Genomic DNA, 23,931 nt, shown 5'->3' on the forward strand with positions numbered 1-23,931 from the left:
AGCATGTGGAATCATCATTAGTAGACCACTTTAATTATTAATAATTATTATTAATTATCTGACACCCACTAAATTCAATAGGTGGATTATCAGATGCAAGTAGGCTGCAGGCATTCCCTTCCTCTTACTGCTAGCTAGTTAGTGGCTGATGGGATTAAATCCACCATATTAGTTGTTTCAGGCTTTACTTGAGTAATTTTTCTACTGAAAATTGTACACATGCAGTCGTACTCAACAAGACTCAAATGACAAATCTCATAAAGCACTGCTTGATTCTATCGTGACCCGCATCAGAAACAATGAACGTTGCTTTAACTGATGCTTGAGCAAGCTTATTTGAATTTACTTTGGAGCAATTGAGTCAGGGCCTAAACTGTTTAACAGTATAAATCATTTGGAAAACATTCTTTCAAGTGAGTGAAGATGTAAGTAAGAAAGGTGGTAGTGGATGAAGATGTGAATGGAAGCTTAGCTGCACCAATAGTTTGAGAACATGGGATGTCAGTGACGTTGATTTCTGGATTTTTGTGGATGGGGGAGTAGGGATGGTACATCGTGCAATAATTTAGGATGAATACCTTTGAACAGTTACTGATAAACTTATGGGAAACTTAAAGAAGTGGGATTGACACAAGCTTCGCAACAGATGATTTAATGTACATGTAAGACTATCACAATTTATTTTCCAGCATATTGATGACGCATAGGAACTGCAAATAATTTAATGTTGAAAATGCAACATTTTATGGATGAATGAATAGAATGAATTAGAGGCTTGAGAAAATTTGCTTCTAGATTTAAGCAAGAATTTTATACAAAATTCCACTGAAAATGAGGTCACTATAACCTGGAAATGTATTTGTATCCAAATACCTGTCACTTCTAATTATCCACTGGTACCTTCCCCAGCATGGATAACTGATGGTTCACAATAAACATGACATGAGCAGAGGCAATTATGAACCTAACAGCGGAAAGCCCTTTGCTGATGCCATTATCAACAAAGTCATAATGCTCCAGGCATGACTTTCCATGCTCAGAGATTCTCTCAAAGAAGTTTACTAGTTTATAATGAACCAGTAATTTTTCCATAACTATGAAAATAATATCTCACTTTGAAAAATTCTTGTTTCTCAGGGCTACGTGAAGAGGAAAAGCAAGAAGGTATATCAAGAAGGAAATACATTTGTATTATTTTTCATTGCTATTAAAATAAGTTCCTAATAATTGGAATGGGATAACTGTGGTTTAAATTACTCTTCAATTCAGAGATCAATAAAAATGGCATGTGATAAATGAATTGATGTTAATAAAAATGACTGATTTTGATGCTGAGATGTTTTAATTCCATTAATGCTAAAAACATAATCACACAGACTTCTGTGAAACAATTTTAGCAATGACGTCAACTGCTACATCATCTGATTAGGAGCACAGAAGACACTTTATGAAATATTTACATGGAACTGTGCTCGGGGAATATGAAAAGAGAGAACACAAACTCCTTCTGAGAGAACAGAGCACTGGAAATATATGATTTTTGGAACAGCATGCGACTAAGTGGACACATTCCCAGCACTGGATGCCATTATTATTCACTCGGCCCTTAGACAAATGCAACATGTGACCTATTCTAGGATAGCACATGGATGCCTGAAATTATTTGAGCGTAAAAATTGCAAAATTACTTTTGCTAAAAAAATAGAGTAAAATTTTTGAGGGGGAGGTCTCATTCTGTTCAGGCAAATACGGAACAATTACAAAAAAACTCTGCAAATTTACAGGGATTGTGCACTTGCTAGAGAAGTGTTTAATGAACTTTAACTAATACACACTGCAAACAATCAGATAGTTTGGGGTAAGGCCATGTCTTTAACTTGCCTTAGATTCCAGATCTGTGTAGCGATGCTGCTCTTCCCTGAGGCGGTTCTGGTGGTCACGCTCCCTGGCTGCTGCTTGCTCCAAGTCTTCCCGGAGCTTCTTAGTCTCATCATCCTGTCTCCGCAACTGATTGGAGCTCACTTGAACCTGTTAGTAACAGTTTATGGAAACAAGCAGGCTCATTAGCCAACAGTAATGACAAAACACTTTTCATTACTTTTCCTATTGCCAAGAAAAAAAAATTTGAAGCTAATTGGATGATCTTTCTGACTTGGCATAAGATATTCAGAATGAATCTCAGGTGGGTCCTGACAGTATCCAGCAATGAGACTTCCTGGTAACATTCTCAACACACGGTAGAAGTACTGAGGAGCATTGCATATGGTCACAAGAGGATTACTTTGAACGGGATAGAGGCTAAATGTTACTTTGGTTAAGGGTTTTTGAATTTTAAGTCCTGGTTTGGTAGCACTGGTACAAGATTTGTATAAAAAGTATTGGTAACAATTTTTTCATGACATGTCCGTGAAAGTGCTGAATTCAGACCATCAATTAAGTGTGCACATGATCACAGTCATGTTGGCATTGATACGATGACATAACACACAATTATCACTGAAAAGTTGACATTGCGAAAGATCTGCACCAAATTCGTCTGGAAGGTCTTGATGTACAACCAAGAGCAAGAGTCGAGTGTCCACAGCATCGTGACGATCAGTCCTGACTTGGCACCTGAAGACTATTTCCTATTCGCAAAAGTGAAATCCTCCCTCAAAGGACACCACCATAGGACCCTAAGTGCTGTCAAAGAAGCTTACCCATGTACCCTTAAGGAACATCCAGAATCCTCTAACCACAGAGCCTTCGAGTCATGGAAAAGCACTGGCATAAGAGTGTCGCTGCTCATGGGAAGTACTTTGAAGAATATTGAGGCATTGTAGCAATATCTGAAATAAATCTATTTTTCCTAAACTTTCCCTGACACTTTTTTATACAAACCATGGATGTCAGTGCAATATTAATTTTGTGACATAATAAAACACCAATATAAAAAATAAATAATGAGGCATTGATTATGCATCAACAATGCAACAATGTTATGCCATTAAGTATTACTGTATATCATCATATATCTATCAAGTATTACTACATAACTACACATCATGTACCTACATCATCAATTGAAAATATAGTCCTCTTTGTCATATTACTGATATACTATATCAACCAATAATACATCCACTGCATAAAATATTTCAAATCCATCTTGCTAATATAAATAAAGTCTGTTGCCACAACAGGTTTTCTTTCAACTTTTTGAACTGTGAACGAAGGCCAAGGAACTGCAAGGAAGACTAAGAGACTTAATTAAGGAGGACCAATAATGGAGAAACTACTAGAAGGATGGAAGACAGAGGAGTACTCCCCACCTTAGGATTGAAATATTGATGCGGTGTTGTTAAATTAATATTATGGATGACTTCAAATTTAATTTAGCATCACATTATAATGAATTAGCATTTGGGGATTGCCAAAATAAGAGAGGGATTCCATTATCTCCACTGACCTGAGTCTCCAGCTCCATTACTTTCAGCCGCAGTTCCTTCAACTCAGTCAGCACCTCCATTTCACGTATCCTGACAGTCATCAGATCCTCCTCCAGCCTCTGCGTTTCCCCACCACGACTCTCCCAAAACAAGAGTTTCTTTGGAGTACTGTCTGCAGGTGGCTCTGCTTGCATTCGATGCTCCTGTATGGACACAACATTCAACCATCACCAACAAAACAGAGCGATCACCTCAACACAAACTCTTTTTGGAGGGAGAATCTCAAGATCTAAGAGCACTACATTTAACCTATATCAATATGATGTAATTGTACTTGTGACACGAAAGAAATAGTTCAATCTCCAAACTGAATAAGCAAATCACATAATAGGGTCAGCAGTGTTGAGACAATTAAATAGTTGAGATTCAAGGATGTGCTTTTCCATAAAGAGAGATTTGTTTTATACCTGACCATAAAATAGAAAGAGATAAACACAGATTTTAAGGCTCCTTACACATACTTCTTTCTCTACGTCATCAGATATCCCTTAAAACATGCCTTTAAGGTAACTTGCATGGTGTATTGCTTGGATAAGTAGTCTTAAAATATTCACATAATTTTATCAAATAAGTGTAACCTTCACATAAATGTAATTAGTATCCATCCAATTCTCACATGGCATACTTTCTTAGAGTAAAAAGGAATTTAAAAGGATCGCAGGAAATATTCTGGCTCATTTCATGATAAAATAAAACGAATGATAAAAATTTCTTGGTAAAAATCTTCAGCCAAGAACTTCCATCAGGGTCTACCGGCACATACAGTGAGAAAACTAGTTGATGTTTCCACCTAGGTGCCTGCATTTAGACCAAAAATACATAAACAGTTGGTATCCAGGCACCACTATGAAGGGAAAAATAATCATAGATATTCTTCAATACCTAAATCTTAGTCTGAATCCTTGGTTTTCGTGATTGTACATGGAACCCAATATTGTGAGGAAAAAACATGCAGTGAAACTGCAAATGAAAAATGTTTAGGTAAATATGTATCACACAAAAATCACTACAGCAATCAAACTGAAGGTTTGTTTGATAGACAAGGGTGGAGCTTATCATATACTGAGTATGAGGACTTCACACGTAAGCAGCAATTTCCTTTGGTCCATAAAGTCTCCGAGGAAGATCTATTGCCCAAAAAAACCAAGTGGTTTTAGTGAAGATGTAGGTGTTCAGGTACATTTCCTAGATTTAAGCCTAGACCTGCCTGTTGGCAGTCAATGGCTCTAACCACTATGAGCCACCTTGCCACAAACATTAATCATAACAGGCAAACAATATGAATTGTTAACTGCAGCAATTCATTAAATTATGAAAATAAACTTGGCCATATTAAAATTAACTTGATCCATTAAGTGGAACCATGGTGTCCTAATTCCTGAACATGGTGCATAGGTTAATTTTCAATGCATGGCTGAAGGAGATATTCCAATTTGCTTTGAGGGAAGTGGTTCTTACAGATCTCACCTGCAGATGCCTCTGCCACTGGGCATTCAAATCAGCCACCCTCTGCCGGAGGTCTTTGAGAGACAGGTTGGCTTCAGCCTCCCTCAGTTTCACAGCAATCAGCTCTTCTTGAAGGTGAGCTACCGAGTTGTCAGGGGTTGATTCTCTCAGCGTCTTCTTGTCCTGAGGAAAAATAACAATGATCAAATCACACTCATTAGAACAAATCACCGTAAAAAATCAGAAAAATTGGCATGGCACAAAATCCATCTCTATTTATAAGACACTAATAAGCTCGACTTAATCTCTTAAACACTTTAGGTGCTGACATGAAAGTGCAAGCACTTATTATATATAATGGACAAATTACACAGGTAGGGTCCTTGAATTGAATCATCACAAATTGTTTGTACAGCAATGAGAACAATTTCACTCAAACTTGAGCTATATACAAGCAAATAAACATTGTCGTTTGCATATTACATATTTACACACAATGAAAACAACTACTTAGTCCATGAAATATGAAAAATAAGTAAAAATGACCATTTTTCACTTTTTCCCAAAGTCACTCTCACAATGATGTAAAGAAGGAGTGTTACCACAAAGGTAAAAGAGTTCACAACGCAAAATAAAACCTTACTGCTCTTTAATCACTGTCAACCTCTGATTTACAATATTTATCCATTCTACAGGATTAAAATGCTCAAATATCCGATGCTAAATGAAATTACTTTAAGGATACACATATGGATTAAATGCAATGATTATAGCAGAATTCAACTTCACTATTCAGAATCTTTGCCTCTGTAGATGGGCTCCAAGGGGAAAATCGAAATGAATTATGGAATAAAATATTTAGGGGGGACTAATGTCTCTCACAACATCAGCCCTCCTTAATCATCACTCACCTCCTCCAACTCCTGGATCCGTGCTCGCAAATCCCTCACGAGAGCGTCACTTTCGGCTGCACGCAAACGCACCTTCACCAGCTCTTGTTGGAGACACTCGGCAACTTCATCCTTCTGCCGAAGGTGCTCACGTAGCAACAGGACCTCATCCATGGAGGACTGCTTCGTGCTCCTCTGCGGGAAAATCATTTTCATTTGCTTAGCCAGTGCTAAGGAATGAGAATATTATATGAGAAACATGGCGTGAGAATATGTATGAGGAAAAAAAGCAGCCCCCTTTCAAGTGTACAACACACACTTTCATCAAAATGAATGACCAACTAGAAAGTCATAATGATGCAATTTGATAACCAAAACAGTCAAAGCATTGAGGTCACGTATGGAGGTCAATCTGAGAAATATTCCAAAATAGTGGATTAGAACACAAAATTCAAAAGTAATTTAAATCATCTCTTTGGTGCATATTAAACTATTTGAATGTTAATCCCTCAGAACAAAAACATTTTTTATAATCAAATATAGTGTTACTTCAACAACAATTACTGACAAGATAGCAAAACTTAAAGCACGCCGACATCTGTCTAACAAAAGAGCAGCCTAAAGTAAAAAAAACGTGAATGACATCAATGGGCTTTTACCATGATGAAATCATTCATAATACCTAAAAAAATGTAAAAAAAACAATGATTTACAGTTCCTCTCTATTGTTACTGGGGAATAAACATGATTTATGTTTACTCAGGCTTTTGGGTAGTTTAATGGAAGGAAAAGAATCTATTAATTAATATACTAAAATTATGTAGAATTTCACCACAAAAACTAAAAAAATTAATTGATAAAGAAATCAACAGATCATAAACAATTATTTTAATAAATGAAAAAGAAAAACTTTGTTCCAATCCACCACTTTATTTCAGGTACGACTAGTTTTGACGCTACGGCGTCATCCTCAGGTAAAGTTTAAAGACACAATCATTGTATACAGGTATATACCCTCTTCAAGAAAGGAGTACGGGAGTAGGTAAGAAGGAATATGGGAGAGGGTAGGAAACTTACCTACCCTCTCCCACATTCCTAGTAGTAGTTTTGAGGGGAGGCGACCGACAGCTAAGGTCATTTGCGCCATAGGGGAAGGACAGGACAGGATGAAGGGTGGAGAGAAACCAGGCGTCGGCATTAGCCTACTCTTTACGAAAGGCGCCAAGGGGTCCGCGGCTTAACGTCCCATCCGACGGACGGCGTACTCACTCAAAGTGCCCTCCACAAAGCACCTCAAGTAGGGATCGAGATACCTCTGAAAAATATTCAACACCGCCGGGATTTGAACCCGCGCCCTCAGGGTGGGAAGCCAGTACGTTAGCCCCCGCACCATCTCGATCCCCCCCCACATTCCTTCGTACCTATTCATACCTCTCCCACATTCCTTCATACCTACTCCCGTACTCCTTTCTTGAAGAGGGTATATACCTGTATACAATGATTGTGTCTTTAAACTTTACCTGAGGATGACGCCGTAGCGTCAAAACTAGTCGTACCTGAAATAAAGTGGTGGATTGGAACAAAGTTTTTCTTTTTCATTTATTAAAATGAACTTCCACAAAGTTGAGGCTGAAACTATTGAGATAACAATTATTATTTGAAATGTAATGAAATAATTGACTTTGTAATTCCACACACTTTATTTAAAAACACGAGCCAGGTTTCGACGTTGAACATCATCATCAGGTGGTCCTCATAGAAGCACGCTGGCTATATATACCTTCTGATCATAGGAGGGGGGGGGTTGGTCAGAGAGGGAGGTTGGAGGGGTAAAAAGGTTACAGTGTAGCTGGGAAGAAAAGAGAATTACATTTTTGATTTAGAAGAGTGGTAGGTCTAGGAGTGGGGAGTGGGAGGGATACAAAATTTCATTGGCAAGATCATCTTTCCAACGGACACATTTCAAAATTTCTAACTGCTCCAAAGCATCGAGCCTTTGACCTTTTTCTTCAAAATGAATAATTTTTGTCACAAAGTCACTTTTGTGGTCACTTTCGATGAGGTGTTTTGCAAAGAGGGATATTATGTTCTTATTTTTTACACATGTTTGGTGTTCTTTAATCCTACCTAAAGTTCACAAAAATGGGATTCCGATCAGGCCTGTAGTATCAAATATGTCAGCTCCCAACCACATACTAGCGAAAAGGCTTAATGTACTCTTCAGGGAGGTTTCCAAATTTTCCACGGAATATGGTGTAGTGAATTCCTTGGACCTTGTGAACAAACTTATGAAAAAGGTCATCCCGAAAAAGTGCATGCTTGTTTCCTTTGATGTACGCAACCTTTTCACCAACGTGCCATCCATGGAAGCGGTGAACCTTGCCGAAGACATCCTCATCCGGAAATCCATCCCAGTGCCAGTTATAAGTGAACTTTGTGCATTACTTAAGACGTGTGTTTCCCAAAATTATTTCATTTTTAATGGTACCTATTTCCAACAACCCAATGGTTTAGCCATGGGCTTGCCCTTGTCCCCACTCCTGGCCGATATGTATATGGACAATTTTGAAAAAGTTTTGTTCTCCTCAGCTCACCCTCTCATTAATAATGTATTTTGTTGGCTAAGATATGTAGACGATGTCTTCTGTGTGTGGACAGGTTCTGATAGGCAACTAGATCAGTTTCTAGCACATCTAAATTCTATCAATTCTAATGTACAATTCACGTGTGAAAAAGAGGAAAAAGGTTCCCTGAATTTCCTCGACCTATCCATTTCTAAAGACAAAGATGGGTTACAGTATTCCATTTTTAGGAAAGAAATGTATACAGACCAATTAATTAATTCCTCTTCAAGGCATTGCTTCACCCAAAAGCTTTCGGCATTTGATGCAATGATCCACCGTTTGACCGCTATCCCTATGTCAAAATTCAAAGTAAATAAGGAACTTAATGTAATTAAAACGTTAGCAGTAAACAATGGTTATTCAGAAGATCTAATAAATAAACTTTACCGGAATAAACTTACAAAAATAGCCTTAAGCCACATTTACAACCCCGAACATGTAAAAGATCCCACTGCCAAATGGCGGAGAATATTATATCTTGGGACTATTTCTCAAAAAGTAATTAAGAGTTTACCTAAAGAAAAAATTAAATGTGCCTTTTACAGTCGTTCATGCCTTAAGAACCTGATCTCTCACACTAAAGACAAAGTCCCCGAAAACGAGAGGAGTGGAGTGTATGAGTTAAAGTGCTCAGATTGTAGCACAAAGTATATTGGGCAAACAGGACGGAAATTTAAAGAAAGGTTTAAGAACACCAAACATGTGTAAAAAATAAGAACATAACATCCCTCTTTGCAAAACACCTCATCGAAAGTGACCACAAAAGTGACTTTGTGACAAAAATTATTCATTTTGAAGAAAAAGGTCAAAGGCTCGATGCTTTGGAGCAGTTAGAAATTTTGAAATGTGTCCGTTGGAAAGATGATCTTGCCAACGAAATTTTGTATCCCTCCCACTCCCCACTCCTAGACCTACCACTCTTCTAAATCAAAAATGTAATTCTCTTTTCTTCCCAGCTACATTGTAACCTTTTTACCCCTCCAACCTCCCTCTCTGACCAACCCCCCCCCCTCCTATGATCAGAAGGTATATATAGCCAGCGTGCTTCTATGAGGACCACCTGATGATGATGTTCAACGTCGAAACCTGGCTCGTGTTTTTAAATAAAGTGTGTGGAATTACAAAGTCAATTATTTCATTACATTTCAATATGTTATGCAAATTCCACAAAGTTACGCCTGAGACAACAAACAATTATTATTGTTCAATATTTAGATATCGTATATGTTTTCAATGTATTATTATGGTTTCGGTTGCTCGAGAGCAAGCCATCAGTGGGGGAGATGGAGCAATGACATAAATGACATACAGTGTCCTCTATGAGCAGAGACAGCCGCTGATTTTCTTCCTGAGCAATCTCGAGCTGATGGGTCACGTCCAGGTGAGTGTGTCGCAAAGCTGCCAACTCCCTCTGAACCGCAAAGGTTGTCTCCTCTTCCTCGGCACGTGACACCTGGCCCCGGACTAGTCGGTCTGCCAACCTACTCGACTCTGCCTCCAAAAGCTCCACCCTCTGCCTGAGCAGCCTGTTCTCCGTCCTCAAGCGCTGAAAGGCAAAGGAAGGAAGTTCAAAACTCCCTCTTACCTGGCCACTGTGGGGCCCACACCCTTCAGTGAGATAAAAAAATGGTCGCTTGACCAGGAAACACACTCAAAATACCATTTCAGGGCTATAAATTGAAAGAAAAGTATTTAGTATTGGCAACCTTTATTATAATATTGTAATGTAAAATTAATTAATAACTGTTAATTGATAGATAACTAACCCTGGGTAGGCTCACTTTTTCAATGATTCCATGATTCACTATTTAGTAAAACTGAGGCTGGGTAAAGCACGAGCTGGTTAGTGTGAGAGACTGACAATAAATTTTGACGATGAAAGCAGCAAGTCTAATCTATTCACCTATAAGTAAACTAACTGAAGGTGGTCGAATTATGCACTGACTATGATTTTTCTAAATAAATAAAGGAATATCATTTCTGAGAGCATCTTACCATTATGCTCAGCAGCATTTAGAGCAAAAGCTGTAATTAATAATTAGGAATGAGTGACTCGGTTCATACTATTTCATTACTAAGAATTTTGATGAAATTGAGTGACTCTACAATTTTCAGGTGCAAAGTACTAGTTCTCAGCCTTGAGAAAATAGACCGAAGGAAGGCTCTGAATTATCCCAAAGATTGTAACCTTAGGTTATTATTACACTCCTTGAAAATAATAGAACTAAAATACATTCTTTTAATGCAGTGTAAACCACTCATTATAAAGCAAGGCTTGGCTCTACCAGGTGCCACAATTGAATGCAAATGCACCAGACACATCACTCCCTCTTTACCATATTCACAACTCATTACATTCGAGACTTAATCAAATGCATTGGAATGCCTGAAAGCAAGGTTAAACAAATGCATTAGAAGGTCATCTGATAGCAAGAGTTGCTTAAAACCAAATATTCAACGGATATCCAACAACGGTAGTTATTACTTGGCGATTCAAAATGAAAGAGAGAAGACTTCGATTAGGTGATTCAAGATAAGCTTAATGAACTCACTCTTAACTCCACCATTTCTTCCAGCTCCTTGGTCTTCATTACCGTGTAATCTTTTTCTAGCTTCTTCATCCTTTTGGTGTTGATCTTTGTGTTGTATGCTATAGTCATTAGATTGTCAGGATCAGCCTCGGCACGAAGGGGCAGGTCTTTCTGGAAGAACTGCGAAGAGAAGTCACTTCATTGAAAGGAGAACATGAGAGTTTTATTCCTAGTGAACATGGAACAAGGATTTCATGACATAAGACAAATTTAAAGGCGCTATACATACATACCTAGACATACTATATATAAATAAAAATATACACATGCATATAAAATTTTAAACGGAGAAGCAAGTGAGACTTTCCTTCAAGGTGGTGGAAAGTTTGTAGTGTAAAAGGAGAGTTTATTGCAGTTCCGAGTGTGTGCACACACACATTTATATATTTGTATGTGTGCATATACATGTAAGTAATCTGTGCTTGTGTGTAATATATATGTGTGTGTGTGTGTGTGTGTATATATACATATATGACTTCGTCGAAGTAATACAGTGTTGAATAAAAAACTTTTACAGCAACCTTTTTGTGTGTTCTTATATTGTTCGTTGCTGTACAAGTTTATATATATATATATATATATATATATATATATATATATATATATATATATATATATATATATATATATATATATATATATATATATATATATAATAAATTGGACAGCAACAAACAATATAGAAACACATAAAATGATCACTCACACTTTATTTCTTGATTATTTCGACGGAATTCTGCCCCGTCTTCATCGGAAGATATAGAAGTAATGATGTTGCAATAGTTGTGGTGAGCAGATTTTTTTCTTTTCCGATTTTTTGTCAATTCCACCTCCTCCCTCTCCCTCCTTCCCTATCTCTGCTCCCCTCTAGCCTCTCCTCTCCCCCCTCCTCCGCCTGCTGTTCTCCCCTTCCCCTGGCCCCCTTCCCTTTCTCTCGCACACAGGGGAAGCCAGAATGGGAGGCCAGGGGAAGGGGAGAATGGGAGGCGGAGAAGGGGTGAGAGGAATGGTTGGGGGAGAGGAGAGGCTACAGGTAAGCAGAGATAGGGAAGGATGGAGAGGGAGGAGGTGGAATTGACACAAAATTGGAAAAGAAAAAAATCTGCTCACCGCAACTATTGCAACATCGGAGATCCAGGTTTCAACTTACAAAGACCATGCAAGTCGAAAAAAAGGCCATACACACCAAAATTCATGCAGAAAAACAAAGTATTCACCTCTCTGATATGCATCACTCCCACAAAGTGACAATCCAGGCCATTCCTATTAGTGAATGGCATTGAGGCCCGGATGCTGATAGGCCATACAGAGCCAAATGAATGCCATTTATAGAGTTTTTAATTCTATAGGGTTATAGGATGTGGGAAGGGACGCTAGGACAGAAACATTGTAGCACTGGTTAAAGGGGGTTTTATGATGGGAAGCATGTTTAGGGATGGGGAGACCTGCGGATGGGGAGGACGGATTGCACGAGGCATGGTGGTTGTTAATCCTAAGGTTCAGGGGTGTGGAACATTGGCCTATGTAAAAGGCTGGGCAGAGTTTACAGGTCAGCAGATAAACATATATATATATATAAATATAATGTGAAAATATATATATATATATATATATATATATTTATATTTATATGGTAGAATTCACCCAGTACTAAGCTTGATGGCGCGTGAAATTCACACATAGGGAAAGGAACACACGCGGATGAAAAGGAACTGGCCCCCCTACCCATCAGGGTAGGGGGGTCAGTTTCTTTTCCTCCGTCGGTCATGGCTTCCCAGGAAGATCTGGTGCCCTAGCTTGGGTGGAGTTTCAGGTGCCCAGAGATACTTGCCTGACAACAGGAATCAAGATCAAAGCAGGAAATGACTCCTCTCCAAACCCTTTTCTCAAAGCACTACTTCTTGATTTTCGAAAGGACCATGTGATGGAGACAAGCCAACTTATCAGTACTGCAGGACTTGGAATCACTTAAAAGTCTCATACAAGTCAGTCATCATCTATGTTGGCTCATAACCATCTCAATGATTACCTTATCAAGAATTTCATTTTCTGACAAAAATACACCCAGTGGACTCGGTATGGCCACCAAATACTTTCATCTTCCCACTTGCATTCTAATCTCCTCTTTAAAATTGACATGCATCACAAGTTTCCACACTTAGTCAATACTTGTAAACCATAATCATTAGAAAATAGCATTCTAAAATTATGGCCATTGCCAGATGAGACGCATTAAGACTCAAAAGGAACACACAATAACAAGGATTTCAATCAGAGAACATGACTTCATTTTTCATGCTTTTCATCTCACTTGTGCAGTGGGAGAACCAGTGAGTGACATATGCATGCATTATGCATACACTGGCACTAATTCACTCACTGTAATAAGCAAGTAAAACTTGGGCAATGTGAATTTTGGACCTCCAGATACAACTGTGTTCAAGATGTGAAATTGGAGGTGCTGATCTTCCTCAAGATTCAGGCAACTGTGATTTCGTAAATTTAAAGATACAAAAAGGCATTTAAAATGTCTGGCTTCCTCTTAGCTTTCAGTTTTCATGGGCATTCTGATAAAATATTTCTAACAATATTTTTGAGGAAAATAGTCTTCTAATACAAACAACCAGTAATACCTTAAGACTATAACTACAATTTGGCACCCAAGAATTCACTAATATGCTATGTCAGAAGATACAGTTGAATTACATCAAACTGGAAAAAATGCAGACAAATACCAACTATGAATTTATTGCATGCTACCATTGAACCAGACTGCCCACAATTCGTACAAAATGCCTTCAATTTCAATAAACTGGAGAAGAATGCTTAACAAAGACCACATTAAGGACACACTGGCTCTCTACAACTGTACTTTTCTAATTAAATGATTCACCTCAAAGTGACATGATTATTCAAACTCCAGGGAACAAGAGGACAAGAATTCAATGGAGACATCATAGCCTCCATTTTTTCCACTGGAAAACAAGGTTTACTCCAAGATCATATGTGGATGTTGAACATGCTAAGTCAACACAGCACAGGGCATATTATAATATCTGCTGTATCAGGGTAAATGAGCAGATCCAAACATCCAAAACTTTCCAGACAACCCTTCCACAAAGCAAAACAACATGGAAAGGTTCAAAGGTCGCCGATTGGTGGTGGTAATTTGATTGGAAATGGGTTTGAGGAACAACCAATTCCTGTATTATCCCCATGTAAATCCCTGTAGGATGGATCACAAGAGTCTAAAAAAGATTCACAAGTTCGAAATTTTCAATTTTAATGAGTCCAAACGAAAATTCTGAATAGGAAAAAAATTATCCAAACGATGACAACAAGGATGTTAATTTCACCAACAAATTTTTTTCCCCTGGGCTCTGCTGTCCTCTGGTGATTGTTGCTTTTATTTAACACTTTTTACTGCCCATGTCCAATAGTTTGGCATTGCATTAGGCTTTGACTGGTCATACCTTGAGCATGCCCTCCATATCCAAGCAGAGCAGATCTTCCTTTCCCAGAGTGAGTAGAGCCAACGCAGTCTTAAATATTATTTCCATTCCCTCTGACAAGAAAACATCCATGATCCTGCAAAAGTTACTTACACTTAAATTTGGGATTTCACTGTTTCATCCAGGACTAGACTAAGAATTCAAAAACATTAGGATTAATTTAAAAGGTCTGATACATCATAAATCTGATCAGCACTGCAGGACTTATATTCACAAGAAATTTTCATACCAGTCAATCATCACATCAGATATTAGCATGTTTTATGCTTTTACCCACTGAATGTGGAAAGTTAACAACTTCACTTCAACATTTTTTTAAATTTCAGCCACGTAAAATATTTTAATATAAACATTTCCCTTTGGGCATATACTGCTACCCCAAAATAGTTGGCTGAATAATTGATAGACAGCAGAGCGTTGAGTGAGATCTCTTACCTCCAAGCAACTGGGAGAGGAAGTGCCGTTGTGAAGAGAGTAAGGAACCAACTGCTGGCATACATGCTTGTATGAAAGCTCTGGGATTGGAAGTGGACGTGAAGATCTGGGAGCAATTCCTACCAAGAGTCAACATTTACATGAATAAGTTAAAAAATACATAATTTATGTGCATATGCAATGCATAAAATATATAAGGTCACCGCAATATATCACCATTAAGATATATCCATTGATAGAGTATTACAATTTTCCCAGTAGGAATTTTTTAAAGTTACATTTCAAGGATGTGACACTATTAGCATCTTTTACAGACTTGGAGAGTTTATTGAAGTCTCTTACCCATCTCTTTTCAATCCATTGGCACTTAATTCATTGAATAACTAATGAAATTATATCTGAAATGACTACACAGATTCAGAGGGGAAAAAATATAACAGTTAAAAATAATAGATCATCATTAATGTTTGATGATCCAATATTATGAATTTACTTTGGGATTCTTTTTGTTAACAGTAAAGTAAGGTAAAAGATGGTTTGACGAAAACGGTCCATTATAGGGTAACAACAATTGGGTCATGGCATTAATTTGTGCTTTTACTGGATCCAACAAAGAATTTTATGGACACATTTGGTTTTACATTATACGTACAAGTCACACTGAATACTAAAAAAATATCCATTTGTTCCATTAATCATTAATTTGAATGAGCAATCTCCAGTTAATATTCAGAATAGCCAACTTTACAGGAGAGCAGAATCATAATTTGGAGAATGTCATCAAATAATTCTTCAGGTTTTTGTACGGCAGGTGCTATGCTCCCCTCAGTTTTTTTGTGGGCTAGGGCAAAATCAAAAGACACCAGAGATTACACGATGTAAGGGGATAGTTTTTGTCTGTTTTCAGTTTTGAATGCAAGTACAATTTATTGAATATAAACCTAGAATATTCCCAACATATTCTTACACAATTAAGGTTATTTTGGAGTCAATTCAGAATGTGGAATGCTGAATCATTTAAAATACCTAATAAGAGAAGAGCAAACAAAAAAAACTTGAAATCAACCTATTGCAAGCCAATCAGGATATCACTGAGGATGTTACTCACTTGGACAAGATTTTCAAGTTGATACATGCACAAGCCCAACTCAGCCATTGTAGGTTTGAACATATCCCTCATTCTGTAGTCCTGCATAAGTTTGACTAAGACTGCAAATGCTTCCTCTTCAGGCATCTGTAAAAGTCAGTGCATACATTAAAAAGAACTACATGCTGCCCAGAAACCTATCATTTGTCATCATGATGATCATTAATAACTTATGAACAAGTGAAGACAGATAATACAATTTTTAAATACTTCAAAAATATGTCATATGAATTTTTAAAACAATAAATTCTAATTTTGATGAGAACTCCATTAGATCAGCACTGCAGGACTTGGAATCACATGAAACATCATACTTGTCATTCATCACTTCTAATGGTCATTCATTTAAAGCACAACAGTTTACACCATAGAGTTAATAGCTTATTTGAATTGACCTACCAAGAGTCAATTCATATAAACTTCTTGAAGTTTAGATAGATTGAAGGTATATGAGTAATTTTTAAAATTTCATTCTGATTACAAGAAAGACATATTTCCACTGAAATATACAGATACTTCTTAAGTAATCAAATAGCATGAAGCATAGAAAGTTTTCCAAATAATCAATACCTCCATTAAGAGTAGACCAACAATAAATCCTGATCCTTGGCAGTATCCAACTTCTCTGTCATGAAGAGAGTAAGCCTTCATCACATTGAACAAACTCTCCTGCCCCAGGCCATCTTTCTCCTTAAATAAATCATGCTCCGGGTATGTCCTGGCAATATCTCGCCGTATCACCTAGAAAGCACCCCCATGCAAAATTACTCATCCCATCCGACATATCCCTGTAGCAGAGTTGTTACTTTGTAGGCAACATTTGAAATGCCCACTTAGAGGATGAATATTCATGCACTCCTCTCAATATCAGGATTCTATTGATCACCATAGATCTATAAAAGACCTTTTAAGGATAAGAATTAGCAGTTGTCCCTGTCTTAAAGATTCATGCAATTGGAGTTACCAAATAGAAATATGGTAAATCCTCAAGTTTTATCTACTGGAGGCAACAAGATAAAATAAATGCAAAATTGACTCTCATGAGCTTTACTAATTCCTTCCTCTTTAGAAGCTTAAATATTTTCCAAATTATATACATCACATGATGACAAAACAATGAAAACAAACACTGATAGTTTGTCCATTCACACAAGTGCAATCACAGGGAATAAATACATAACAAACAGACCATGTTCCAATACTGCAAATTATTCCAAGATCCACTAAAGTCTCAACATTTGCATGCACTATGGAATTTCCAGTTTCTGGTTGATTTCTTAGATCTCCTATCAAATTATTTAATATATATTTAGCAGCCAGTATTAACAAACAAGAAGCCGTCTTATATGGCGAAGACAGAAAAACTGCTCAGGCCAGAAAAATGTAAAAGGGAAACATTTTGCGTCAGTAGTTCACAATGCAGACTAAAAGTGGCATTCATTTACTTAAATCTCTTCATTACCAAATGACCATTATGTGACATTAAAAAAAATGTGGAACATTTATGATAACATGTGAATTACAAATTGCCCTCTTAATAAATATGCATATGCTAATACTTGGCATACACAATGACTTTACATTGAAAAACTTTCTAAAGATTAACCAAGGACACAAAAATCAATTTGCCACATTCATTAGCAAAGATTACCATCTAACTTGCTGCAGCAACTGTTAGAAACTTTAAATCTTACTTCCATAGGTGTTGCTGTTACTTTCAAGTTTTGAATGACACATGAATTTATCATTCAATTTTTGAGATGCTGTTAGCCTACTTAGAGAATTATGCTGTTAATACCTCATATTACAGATGCAAAAGACACTAGGTCAAAGTTTCCCCTTTCATCATGCAAGGAGCCTATTAAACATGAACTAAGACAAAAGCAATACTGAATACACCAGACAAATCAAACACACTGGCTACCCGAGTGGGTCTGGGACAGGTCAAACAAACCCTAGGGCAACATCTGATGCAGCAGTTTTCCATAAGAGCAGGAACTCTAGCATAAAAGTGAGGAAAAAGAATAAAAGTGATAGAGGGATTCACCTTTTCACAAGCAGATGTCGCCTTGATATACTCGGCATATTGCTTCTTGACGGGTGAATCGTGCGCTCCACAGAGGAGTGGCCAGACCATTCCACGGAAATGCTTTGGTATCCCATTACGCACCAAGTCCTAGAGAGTCAAGAGAAATATAACTTTTTTTACTATTCCATTAGAGAACAAATACGTGGCTGTCACTTATCCATGATTCACAATTGTGATTCCTCCAGGGATGACATAATGACTGCACATGGCCGTTATGATTTACTGAAACTGGAAAGACACAGTGGCATATACAGACAGGGAAATGAGGGATGGACAGAGGCCCTAGGGACTAAATGTTCACGAGATGAAAGATCACAAGTTTTACGAGGAATAAGAGCACAAATAAGTTAGTTAAATAAAACCCCTACACAAATTTGTATTTTAATAGGCACACATAAATGTAAAGAGAAAATTTGTTTTTTATTTCTTTGAAAAATTTGTTTCTATAATGTATTAAATTTTATGCATTTCCTCTACTTTCTATTTTCATTCCCCTCCCTGTGATTCCCATGGGCAGAGAGACCACAAGCACAGTTCTCCCAGTTTGATCGACTTTTCCTCCTTAAAGCAATCACCTCTGCCCCTCGCACTCCTTTTGATTGATCACTAATTATGATAGCTAATTGAAAATGTATATAGTTCTACAAGTGAAGATTCTGAATGATAAGCTAACAGTATAATTCATGCAGGTAAAAAAAATTAAAACATTTACTGTAAAAATAAACTTCATACATATAGTTGATACTATAGCCATGTACACTTAGATACATATTTAAAATATGCATTTAATGAATGCATTTAAAATCAACCAAGATATTACTCAAGACTTTTCATTATCAATTAAAAAAATACACTAAATAATGTAATTTTCTTTGACTATTCCTGGATTCTCAGATGAAATTTGAAATATGCCCTATTGAAAATAATGATCACATTAACGTATTGTGGTCTACTTCAGCTTAAAAGTTCAAACCACAGACTCAATAAACTTTAGTGATCGCAAAATACAGGCAACTAACTACTAAGTAATGCTCACTCCATGGCTAACCTACTCCACCATCTGATATGCTACTTTCCCTGGGTCAAATGTCATGTCTAATGAGATACTACCCTTACCTATGGTCAACAGAGAGTTATAGGCAAACAGGATCTTAAGACCTAGTTACACACAGGTACATCAGGTTAAAAATTATCCCATGGGACCACAAAAATTCAAATATTTATATTTGGGTTGAAATTATGCTATGCTAATTATAAGTAACATGGCTGGATTGTTAGAAGAATTAAGTTGGCTAAATAAACCAACTTCAATTTTGACACTAAATCCTTCATAAAATTATCTCGTGGGTGAAAATTTCAAAGATATATTTCCTACGCCATTACTAGAAGATCGATATTTTTTTATACAAGGCAGAGTACGTTGCAGCCATCATTCTTTCTTTCGCTGAATTTTATTCCCGCATTACCGGTAACCTGAGTACGGCAGGAGTTGACACTTTGTTACAGCAGTGATATGTGTCCGCGGTTTGTTGGTTTTAACACTTATTTTTATCATTTGAATCCCAGCAGTTCCCAATTTTCTAGCAATGAGGATTATGTATGTATGGAATGGAATTTCTTCATTCCAGACGCCCAGCAGTACTTTGCAGGGTACCGAACATGTAGTTTGTGTGATGAAAGATCCTCCGCACACCTACCTTGACAAACTGATTCCTCTTCTTCCAAAAGTTGTCCCAATCATTGGCCACACGTCCCCACAATGTCCAGAGGTCCTCCTCCCCTCCAGCCTCCTCCGCCCCGCGCTCATGGCTGGAACTGGTGCCTGGGATAAACATTTACAAATCCCACATGAGTCAAAACCTAAAATTATCAAAACAACGGGATGCCAAAATAAAAGTGGAATGAATGGCGTGTACAAAGCAACTATAGTCCATAAATGCACACGCGGCCGTGGTTAGAACGAATAAAAAATCAAATATAAAAAGAAAAATACACCGGATATCTCTTAATTAAACTCGATAATAATAAATGGCATATAATGTTTTAAATATTTTACAGGGTACAGAAACTGTATTCCGACTTCGAAATCTGTAGGAATACCAATCCTACGCTGATCCCTAACTGTAAATGCTTACCTGAAGTAACAGAAATTTGCGAGGTGTCCGAGCTCTTTCGAGAATGACCGCTATTCCCGGATAATGAGTTCAGGGATTTGGCATCCGACTCGATGAGCCTAAATTTAGTAAAAGACGGGATATTAAATTTTTAAATATTTAGGAAACATTATTATAAATTAAGCAAAATACATCTTATGGTTCAAAGAAAAACCATCATTATGGAATCAAATTATTTTCAAAAGTAGGAGACAATTCAAATTTTCAGCACCATTCCACCTGCCGTTAAAATGAATTCAAAGTCTCCAGTATACAAGATCCACAAAAATCTCCTCCGCACCGGCAGTAGGTATTGATTCTCAACAAGCTCGGGAATATATTGCACCGAAATTAACTCTGCTCACAGACTATTGGAAAATGAAAATTACTCGGTCAAAAAAAGGTGGAATGGTGGTTAAGGTTGCCCTAATGGGCAAACGCTATTGAGTAACATAAATTTACTATAGCTTAGATGCTACGAGTAATTTTAATTTTTGCGAGCTTCTAAATTTTACTAACATAAAAGAGAACGAATATAGGTACCTGTTGGCCTCCTCCAACTTCGCGAGCAGCGCCAGGTCTTCGGCTGACGGAGGCACGATATTGTTGTTATTACTTGATGGAGTGTTATTGTTGTCGTTATTCGCTGCGTTTACGTCTACTTCTCCGTTGTGCTTTCCAATAGTAGCCTCTTTGTTTCCTACGGCAGTTGGAGCGCTTTTATCCAAAACTTCTTCGTTATTATCACACCTTCTCGGCTTAGCACCTGGATAAATAGATCCCTGACGATCCAACTCGACAACAGCTGTCAAAGCTTTCGGCCGAACAACCTCTGAGGTAGAATGCGCCACCATCGCCGAGCTCATGATGGCGGCGGGACACCGCAGCGCAACGCTCGAATCGAAAGCGGAGACCGGACGAACTGAAGTTGACGAAGTGCATCCATCAGTGCGAGCTGAGAGATTCCTGAAATCAAACACGAGAGCAAAAACATTAATTCCGTCGAATTTATGAGTGATTATATTTCATGTTCATCAAGTGTTAAATTGAATTCATTAATTAAAATATATGCCGAGCACTACTCCGCAAGTGTATAGCACTGTATTGGATATCATTATTAAACGAGCGATAGCATTGTTTCTGGGAGTAGTAGTAATAATGCGATGCGACTACGAATTCATTTCTGTCGAGAAATAGGGCTCCCGAAACGCAAAAAAGAACAAATAACTCCAGTCATGCATCAATCTCATGAATAACATCTCGCACATTTTTTCTTACAAATGAAACTGGAGCACCTTCCATTATAGGAACAATTCCATTCTGGAAAAATTCATACCGAATCAAAAATTCAGTCTATAATCACACTTAACGGTTCCATCGTCAATATCATCGAGATAAAAAATATAGATTCATTGCGCAATTTTTTCTCTCGCCGCAACTTCACCAAGTCCTCCTCGGCTGGAATCAAATAACGAGAAAGAAGGGTTCTCCTCTCTAAGGTAGTTATTCGCGTAATGTCTCACTTACGAATGTATTTATTCATATAATATCTTTTCAATTGCCGCCGAAAACATTCCTCCTGAGTTTCCTTTGGTGAGTTAACCTCGCCCTAAAAACCATTTACATTCTCAAGTCGCGACTCCTCCCCCTTGCGTACTGTTTGCTTAAAGGGAGTGCCCTCAAAAGAGCCCTTGGAGCACGGACTGAGAACCCTTATTCCCTCGCTTGCACACTCTCTTTAATTCGGGAAAGCATTCTGAAGAAAAACAATTGTATTAAAGTCACACAGCCGTAGCCAATGAGAATAATTTTGATATCTCGCATCGGTCATAAGGGAGTGAGTGATGATTGCCGATTCCGGCCTGCCCGCCCATAACGCGTGCACCATTATCACCCGCTCGCAGACTCGGATAACGCCGCTAAGAGTTCCGGATTCGAGAAATCGCATTTCTCCTCGGAACATCGGGCGTTTATAAATCAATTTAGTCTCCCGCCCGCTATGATGAGACACCCCCCCGAGGAAGGAAAAGAAAATCCTCGCCGCGCACAATGCACGGCCTTCCATAATAAGCCCTAAACGTGCCTCGCACCAGAAAACCACAATGGATGTTAATTTAATTGACCCCAATTGTGGATTTGCAAAAGTTTTCATGATGTGGAACTCGTCGAGGAAGACTTGTGGTGAACACAAGACTTGAGCCTGGAGAGTTCATCTCACTTCGCTGAAGGATCATTAACGTTTCGAGGTGGGCGAACTTCATTAAGGTCCCCGACCGACACAAATACCGCGCAGTCGGGATCCCAAAGAGTGCACTCATAAAGTGCTACTCGGCGACTGTGTGATTCAATAAAAGAAATTAAGGCGTAGAATGGAGGCTTTTGAGATGAGGGCGTGGAGAAGGATGGCAAAGGTGAAGTGGACAGAAAGGAAAACAAACGAGGAATTACTAGGAATGGCGAGAGGGGATTGTTGGGAGAAATCCAAAGGAGGTAGGAGAAAGATGGATTCAGAGAGTTTTGATTGGCAATTTTATAGATTGAAGGTTGAAGAATGTTATCGATGGGAGGATGTTAAGCAAACGAGGGAGGGGAGGTAATAGGATAGAGTTGCCGGACGGAATGAAGGGAGGGAGGAAGTATTGAAGAGGGTCCTATTGTAAAGTTGGATCTAGAGTTTTGTTTTGCTCAGAGAGCCAAGGAAATACATCGCTGTACCAATTATTGGTGTGTCCATCCAAAACCTACCTTCAATGGTAGATTACCAATATTAATAACCCACGACAAATGGAATCGTCGATTTTTTACAGCTATTACAAGTATCTCCATTCATTGCCTGGGATGAATTCCCTCGAAGCACCGAAAATAGCTTGGTATTTAGAAAATAAGCATTACAGGGTTCGTCCGGAAAATAAGTGTACTGACTCCTGGGCTGGGCGCGCCGCTCCAGGCGCGCCCAGCCCAGGGCTGACGGGCTGCGATTGGAGGGGGGTATGTTGGCAAGCGACGCTGAAAAAGGCAGTCGGCTCTGAGCTGTGGTGTTGTGAGGAGCTCTGTTAACGCGAACCTCCACGCTCGACCCACGTCACGGAACGCGATGCCGAAGCAGCGTTATTCCATCAAATTTGCGGTAAAGCTTGGGAAATCGTCTACCGAAATTGTCGGTATGATTAACCAGGCTTACGGGGAGTCAGCCATGTCCAGAAACATGATCTTTCGGTGGCACAAGATGTTCGTGGAGGGCAGTGAAGAGGTCGACGACGAGTCTTCGAGAGGTTCCCGATGATGCCTTCGCGGGAGCGTTCCAGGAATGGGAACGCCGCTGGAACAAGTGTATCGACTCACAAGGGTTCTATTTTGAGGAATATTAGCTTAAGATATGTAAAAGTGTAATAAATTTTTTTTCCTGAGCTCAGTACACTTATTTTCCGGACGAACCCTGTATACGCACAGGATCAAAAGACAGCTTTTCAATAACAGCATCGCCTTGTAAATTATTTGATTTAGTGTTAACAAAAAAAGTGAAGACCCCAAAGCATCGATGACCGCAACTGTAAAA

The 23,931-nt window shown here is 38.3% G+C and overlaps 1 protein-coding gene across 4 annotated transcripts in view; it reads right to left on the reverse strand.

Moving 5' to 3' along the window:
- Evi5 (ecotropic viral integration site 5) overlaps nt 1-23,931 on the reverse strand; it is a 294,495-nt gene that overhangs the window by 9,711 nt on the left and 260,853 nt on the right. For 2 of the 4 annotated variants that reach the window (XM_071587727.1, XM_071587728.1), the window contains 14 exons: nt 20,919-21,341; nt 20,358-20,455; nt 19,920-20,044; nt 18,181-18,309; nt 16,704-16,874; nt 16,095-16,220; nt 14,987-15,105; nt 14,513-14,627; nt 11,001-11,159; nt 9,758-9,994; nt 5,846-6,019; nt 4,947-5,117; nt 3,449-3,631; nt 1,882-2,028 (listed from right to left, as the gene is read on the reverse strand). In XM_071587727.1, coding sequence (XP_071443828.1) covers nt 1,882-2,028; nt 3,449-3,631; nt 4,947-5,117; nt 5,846-6,019; nt 9,758-9,994; nt 11,001-11,159; nt 14,513-14,627; nt 14,987-15,105; nt 16,095-16,220; nt 16,704-16,874; nt 18,181-18,309; nt 19,920-20,044; nt 20,358-20,455; nt 20,919-21,241 — 2,277 coding nt within the window. In that variant the 5' untranslated portion in view covers nt 21,242-21,341. The remainder of the gene's footprint in view (nt 1-1,881; nt 2,029-3,448; nt 3,632-4,946; nt 5,118-5,845; nt 6,020-9,757; nt 9,995-11,000; nt 11,160-14,512; nt 14,628-14,986; nt 15,106-16,094; nt 16,221-16,703; nt 16,875-18,180; nt 18,310-19,919; nt 20,045-20,357; nt 20,456-20,918; nt 21,342-23,931) is intronic. The other 2 variants (XM_071587726.1, XM_071587729.1) reach the window with 1 other exon arrangement.

Source organism: Hetaerina americana, unplaced genomic scaffold, assembly GCF_022747635.1.
Source record: "Hetaerina americana unplaced genomic scaffold, ioHetAmer1.1.p SCAF_3, whole genome shotgun sequence".
NCBI lineage: Eukaryota > Metazoa > Arthropoda > Insecta > Odonata > Calopterygidae > Hetaerina > Hetaerina americana.